Source organism: Chaetura pelagica, unplaced genomic scaffold (assembly GCF_000747805.2).
Source record: "Chaetura pelagica isolate M959 unplaced genomic scaffold, ChaPel_1.0 scaffold33, whole genome shotgun sequence".
NCBI lineage: Eukaryota > Metazoa > Chordata > Aves > Apodiformes > Apodidae > Chaetura > Chaetura pelagica.
This window is the reverse complement of record NW_009952874.1, coordinates 1,162,548-1,169,813: the sequence shown is the minus strand read 5'-3', so window position 1 is coordinate 1,169,813 and position 7,266 is coordinate 1,162,548. Positions and strand designations below refer to the sequence as shown.

The 7,266-nt window shown below is 40.0% G+C and overlaps 1 protein-coding gene across 1 annotated transcript in view; it reads right to left on the bottom strand.

Moving 5' to 3' along the window:
* Positions 1–7,266, bottom strand: part of WDR75 (WD repeat domain 75) — an 18,678-nt gene that overhangs the window by 8,876 nt on the left and 2,536 nt on the right. The window contains exons 2-12 of the mRNA XM_009995250.1: positions 6,368–6,433; positions 5,621–5,714; positions 4,844–4,968; positions 4,497–4,567; positions 3,842–3,958; positions 3,235–3,323; positions 2,319–2,477; positions 1,906–1,965; positions 1,701–1,816; positions 1,063–1,235; positions 86–249 (exon numbers count right to left, since the gene is read on the bottom strand). Coding sequence (XP_009993552.1) covers positions 86–249; positions 1,063–1,235; positions 1,701–1,816; positions 1,906–1,965; positions 2,319–2,477; positions 3,235–3,323; positions 3,842–3,958; positions 4,497–4,567; positions 4,844–4,968; positions 5,621–5,714; positions 6,368–6,433 — 1,234 coding nt within the window. The remainder of the gene's footprint in view (positions 1–85; positions 250–1,062; positions 1,236–1,700; positions 1,817–1,905; positions 1,966–2,318; positions 2,478–3,234; positions 3,324–3,841; positions 3,959–4,496; positions 4,568–4,843; positions 4,969–5,620; positions 5,715–6,367; positions 6,434–7,266) is intronic.

Sequence of the window (7,266 nt, the reverse complement as noted above, 5' to 3'; positions counted from 1 at the left end):
TGAAAAGGTGAGGTTAGGGTCAGAATTTCTGCAGCATGTTACAAGGTAGCAAGTAAGAGTTAAGTTACATTTTGATCACACTTACCCTCAGGATCAGTGTCTTCTACCATCACCCAGACTTTAAACACACAGTCTCTGCCAGCTGTTACCAATATCAGAGAGTCATCTTCCAATTCATCCGTGTCACGAAAGCACATGTCTGTTATGTGGTCATCATGGGGCATATTTATTCTAGTATTCAGCTTAAAGCTATAGGAAAATAAAACAGAAGATTGTAATTTTACTTAATTTTTAACTTGAGAAAGATTTCAACCTAATGTGATTCTGGAAGGGGCAAAGAGAAGTGGAAAGAATTCTAATTACACAGCTAAATGGTATCACATTTACAGATCAGATTTCCCTGATCACTTCCATACAGGAAGAGAGATTGAAGCCCAGCACTGAGAGAGGACTATCATTAAGCAAGCATCACCTAAATTTTCAGCCTGAGCTCTGGCTTGTCTTTTTCAGTGTTTAGACAAGCAGTCACATAGCTACTACACAGATCAGCTTTGTTTTGTGTTTCTTATTTAAATACTTTATAGTCAAAATACAGTTTGTTTTTTTTTTTGTAAATAAGAACATCAAGGAAAGTGCATGAACCAGATGCATATGTTAGCTAAAGAAAAAAAATCAACAATAAAGTAATAATGTTCTGTACCTTAGAAGGACTAATTAATGAATGATGGATTAGACAGAGGTGGAAAAACTAAACAAACTATAGAACCATTCTGTCAAGTCCATGATTTTTAATACCAAGTGAATATTTGAATTTAAGTCACATGGTTTAGATAGCCTGATTAATACAAATAAATTAGATTCTGAGCAATTATTTCCAGCCTTTACAACTCTATGCATTGTTTCAGATGTGTGTAGCATGCACAGTAAACTCTCCCTAGTGTCTTCCCAATAATTTTATTAGTTGATCTGGAAAAATGCTGCCTTTGCAAGACAAAACCTGTGTAGGTATTTATGGGATACTTCAGCGTTTGACATCTTGAAGGCCAGCTCCATTATCATTACCTTTGTGTTTCTTCATCATAGAACCACAGCTTCAACTGTAACTCGGGGTCAGTTACTTCTTCTCTCTCTTCTACTGTTGCTAACCACTGACCTTGGGCACTAAATGCAACTTTTACCAAGTCAGCTTGGTTTAAACCTGCCTGATGAATGTATTGTCGTTGCACAATATCCAACTGCAAAACAACAAGGTGAAAAATTAAATTCCAAAATTCAATTTAGTGATATCATTCATGACCAGGGAGAAAGGATGTTCTGAAAGCACCAGTTAGAACTGACTGGGCTGTGGGATAAAAATAAACACATGGGGAAAGCATAAATAGAGTATGTACATTCCACAATAATGTTAAGTGTAGGAAAGAAGAAAAAAAACAAACTATGCATTTTAGATGGATTTTACCTAAACATTTTTTGACATTTAACAGGAACAGCACAGTGGTTTATTCAACTGCATTGAGCTATGCTGAACAAGTAAAAGAAGTTTGTAATAAAGTTGAAAACACCTCAGTTTAGAACCCAGCCTTGCAGAATAGCTGCTGCTTTTTTTCTTGTTTTCCATAAAAAGTCTTCAAATACATTCTGATGTATAATTTACTTGACTGAGTATGTTTAAAGTTTTAGTACAAGCCCATCCAACTTACACTGAAGAGCTGTTGGTCACTTTGAAGACAATAGAACTGCAAGTGGCCAGGCTCTCCGTTCAGGACCAAAGCTTTGGTTCTAGGATCAACCACTAGACCAGTCTTGATATCCCTACCTGGAAATAAAAATCAGATGACAGATGACTTAATGTGGGAAATGACATGTTCTGCCCTCTAAGTAGAAGAAAAATTTTATTGCACTTACTTTTTATTAGCCCTTGAATACTTTTGGAAAATCTTAGGTTGCTGTTGATTATTGTAATTCCTGAAAGAAAAGCAGATAAAGTCTTGCAAAAGGTTTCTGCAAGGTAACCACATCTCATGGTGGGGACTGGGCCTTAACCAACTGTACCTAATGTTATAAATGTATCTTTTCTCAATTTCTGACACCCCTACATCAAGGGGTAACTTGTAACTTGGAAAGCCAAGTTACAGCAGTTGCCATGCAAATTCAAAGAACTAATGAGAGCAAAAGATCACTCCAAGCACCTGTTCTTTCAGATCAGTATTGAACTTGGGTACTACCTAGTTGATTCATCTGAAATTAACAAAACAAAGCTCATAGAGATTTGCACTCCATTTGGCATGAAGCAATACTTAAAATATGTTTTGTCTCACTGTTGTCTGCATGCAGGGTGCAACAGAGGGCGCCATCAGGTGACATGGAGATGTACTCGATGGGAGATCCCAGACGAGGAAGGAAATCCTTCTGGCAATCTGATTCATTGTGCCACAGAACTAGAACAGATTCAACTCCACCACTCAGCAAGCTGGTTCCTTTTCCAGAAATAAAAATGCAGTTGCAGGTTTTGGTTAAAAATTATCATCGACATACATGTTTGCAATGACAAACTATTCACACACAAAACCTTTCTTAAAATGCCACAAAGCAATTATTCCTCATACCTAGCCTGGGCAATACACTTATTTCTCATTATCCCATCTTAAATTACTAGAGAAACTTGGATCAAATAGCAAGAATTTGTGCCTTCAGTCAAATGTAAACAATGCTTTGGGAGTAGTAGACCCCATTACTTTCTTAATCAGCCAAATATTTGTGTTAGAATATAGCTGAATTGTTCTCCTTTTATCAGAAGTACTTTGCAATAAGAAATATCCTAAGGATACTTCCTTAGCGTAGTTCCGATCACACAGCTCAGATAAAAGTTAACTGTACATTTGGACTGCATCTGAGCTTGGAGAAGACTGGCTTGTTTCATCTGGCTGCAAATAAGGCTACAGCAAGAACTCATCATTGTTACTGATGAAATGCTGGGGGAAGACAAAGAGGTAAGAGGGGGAGTTAGATTTTACATCCTACCATGGAAGGCAGATATTTGACATTATGAATGCCAATCAAAATATATTAAAAGATAGCAATTGCTTCCATTTTTATTTCAGATCCTTCCTGGACATACTGAAAATTCTGTAAATTAATATGTTATTAAGTGGACAAACTTCTGTTGATTTTTTTCCCTCCCTGCTGCAACTCTTCAACTTGTTATTGTTTTGGGTTGTGTTTTGTTTTACTCACCCTCCATAGAAAAAGCCAGATCCATGACAGTATCATGATGCCAGTGCAGTGTGGAAAATGTGTACTCTTTCTTGTGGTAGAAATTCCTCCTATGTGGGGAGAAGCAGGATAGTTCTTTAAGCACATGAGCAGAGCAAAGGAAAGGAAAGACCCAACTGAATCAAGTGTACCACGCTCTCCTCTGACTTCTAGACTACAGTTCCTTTTATGCTTCTGTGATGCAAGGGGAAGGCAGGATGCATGCTGGCTGGTTCTGGGGTGCCCTCCTGCTGCACACTGCACATCTTTGACACTGAGCAAGTCAGTGCTGCAAAACAGCCTGGCAAGCATGTTATTCTTAACCATGCCATTCCACTCGTGTGCTCTACTTGCCCATAAGGAGTAATTTCATGCCCCTGCATTACCTTTTTCAAACACAGGTTAGGTTTGTGGAGCACAGCTGAACAGGAATATTTTCCCATTTGACACTGAAGTTGTACCCTGAGGTCAGGGTCAGTGCTGCAGGTTCACAGGACTTGCACTTCTTTTGCCCATTATGACTTCTACAACAGCAGGGCTCAGTACCAACGAGACTGCTTTGCTTAGGGTTCCCTCAACTCCTACCTACCAGACACGGATCTTCCCATCAGCATGGCCAGTTGCAATGCAGTCCTCCGTAGGGTGGCATGCTATGCAACTGAAGTGGTTGTTTCCACCTTTTGTCTTCACTGCTCCTACAGAAAACCTTCAGGAGTTAAGAAAGTAACTTTAATTATATAAGCTGGTTTTTGTTGGTTGTTTGTTTTTTTTTTTTAAAACAAAGCTGCAAAAGGATCAACTAATGCCCATAAGGATAATTCTGACTATCAGAAGTGAACATCTACAAGTTGCTACAGTTCCAAAAAATAGTGACAGACTTCTGTTTCTCTTTTGTTTCATTAGTTCCTTGCCTTCAATCAAGCTGAAATATTTTTTCCTTCTCTCTCTTCTTCTGCTCTCCTTCTTCCCCCTGCCCCTGTTTTGATGTCACTTGTTTCAGTCCAACATCAGCCTAAGCATTTACTTGAAAGAAACATTCCTGAGCTGAAAAGCTAAGCTCCCAGAGCCACGGCAGCACCTCACTCTCTGCCTCTATGAGAAGCTGCTTATATACTGACTACATCCCCTCCAGCATAAAACCAAATGGTTGTTGACAAATATAAAAGAATGTATGCACATATCCCCAGTTAACAAACATTTATGATGTATCAGACTGAATCAACATTTGGCATTTTCATTCTTACCTGTTTAGCTGTTTCTGTTTAAAAAAATAAACTTGGAGATTAGCCTCTTTCACTGATGCCACATATTCACCCTGTAACAATTTAGGACATATAGATTATGTTCTTGCACATGAAAGAAAAAAAGTTCCCCTACAAAGTACCTGAAACTGGAGGTAACATGTAATGGAAAAATAGTTACTTAACATCAGCTGATAAGTTGTTTTTGGTTTTTAGTTGGGTTTGTTTTGTTTTTTAAGCCTTACAAACAGATTAATTTCAGTTTTGTTTCAGTGCTGCTGTAATTATATAAAGAAAACCCCAACCAACCAACACTCAAGAGAAGAAAAAGCTCTGAAAGGTGAACATACTTCTCTTCCAAATGCGATACACTTTGGTGACGCATCCACACCATCCAAAATCACTGACACTTCCTTGGCTTCCAAATCTTGTCCTGCTGCTTTTGTCAGCTTAACTGAGACCAGCTGGAATGTATCTGGCCAGAGAAAAATCTGTTATCCAAAGACTTTAATGAACAAGTTGATGTACACCCCTTACAAGGGGGATTTACCCTCCAAAAAGTTTAGTAAGTTAGAAAAGTCTGTGATACCTTTCAATAAAGAATTGTTTTGATTCCAACACTGGTATTGAAGAATGAGGACTAGATAGTGGATACCAGTGCAACTGTAAGCAGAAACCAAGCAAGGCTGACTAATACCTGCTCCTGCTCTGAACAGACATTTGTAGCAATATAGTAAAAGATAAAGCTGTATTTATTTGAGACAAAATTATAGGAAAAAATCTCCAGGCATGCTGGTAAATAGGACAGGTCTGTATGTCAATACTGCTTAAGGCAGAAGAGTAGTCTCAAATACTGCAGCATACCTTCCTATATCATGGTCAGCACTGCTTACAGATTTGCTGCATCTACAACATCAGGTCCAGGCAGTACAACCTTCAGAGGTGAAGATAAACACCCTTACGGACAGACAGAATGAGAGCAGGGAGAAGGTGCAGAAGGCACAACTGCAGGCATCTGCCACAAGATTTAAGAAATATTTTCAAAGGTAACATATTAAAGCACACAACAGCAGCTCAGACACAGCATGAGGGAGCTGACAAGAACGATGCCAGCCACCATCCTGTACCTCTTTCCCCGCTCTTTGGGGTTACAACAAACACTGAGTCCTCGAAGTGCGCAAGCGCGTACAGAGCCAGGAGGCTGGAGCCCACGGTGAAAGTCTGCAGGGGAAAGAGAAGGAGGTCAGCAGTTAGCACCCTTCTGCTGCCTGAGGCTTCCAACAACCACTACTGCTAAGGTTCTGCACTTAGGAACACACATGATTAAAAAAAAATAAAAATAAAAAAAAACACCTACGATGCATGAATTACAATTCTCAGTTCTAAGACAAACAGAATTCCAAGGCTAATGAAAATGTTAAAACAGGACTAATAAAATATAAGGCATCAGATTTAATGAAAAACCTGAAGGTACCTCACCCCAGAAGGGAAACACAAAGCAGAAGGCCCACCCATTGCAAAGTGCCTCAATTCAGCAAAAAACAGGAGCAACAGGACAGTTTGCAGCCACATTTTCAAGCCACTGTGTCAATCCTATTGGTATATCACAAACTGCAGCAGCTCCCCAGGGGCTACCCTGGAGTCTGAACTGCAGCAAGTAGCAAAGTTAGTGTGATACATGAAAGATTCTGCATCCCCAGTGACACACACATCAGCTGCCACATCCTGTTACTGCCATAAAGAGATGGCTTTCCAGCTCTCTGAATGGCAGGACAACACATCTCAGACTGACTTGTGCCCATTGGTAGTAACAGCTGCAGAAACCCTTGTTCTGCCTTCACTGTGTCAAGAACAACAGGAATAACTCAACATACTTTAATAGGAATCCCATCCATGAAGTCCCACAGCTTAATACTGCCATCAAGAGAGGAAGAATAGAGCTAAGGGAAAAAAAACAAAAACAAATCAGACATTTAAGTAATATATCAAACCAGCTTTTACAGCTTAAAAGTTGAAGGACTGATCCATGGAACTGCAATTCCAAATGGCTGAATCATCAAAAATACAAGGCACAGACCAGCTCTGTGCTGCCTTCAAAGAAAGTGCAATGGAAATTCAACACTATTATTCAGTTTGAAATACACGGTTTTATGAAATGTGAAGAAAACCAACCAGATATTTGCATTTAAACACCTGAGACAGAATATGCACAAACATCAATCATGTGAACATCTATTACCATTCACATGGTACATGTGCAGAGGCAGTGCACCCTGCCAAATAATTCCTGTTCATATACAGACAAAGACAACAAAACCCTCAGGGAAATGGAGAAGCAGGAGCCACAGGGAGCAGGGAAGGCCAGTGACAGACACGGGGACACTGTCAGACCTGCACCTCCATCAGCAGATAGACAGAGAAACACCAGGCACAGCAAATACTGCTGATGTTCTCACATGCTTCTTTTCCCCCTTTAAGAAGAACAAGAAAGGAATTGTTGCTACTGTTTCTATTTTGCTGTTATTCCATTCAGTAAGTGTAACCCACGTGATGTTTCCTTTTTCTTTTTGAATGACATTTACCCTTCCAGGCGGATTAAGGAGAAGCATCAGCTCGGAGAACTATAAAGGCATCACAGATCGGTTCAGTTTGGAAGGGACCTTAAAGACCACGTAGTTCCAAGCCCCCTGGACGGGCAGGGACAAGACACCACCTTATCTTCCAGCTGGTTCTGTTACCCCCGCAGCCCCCGGGCCCGCAGCCGCCCCCCCAG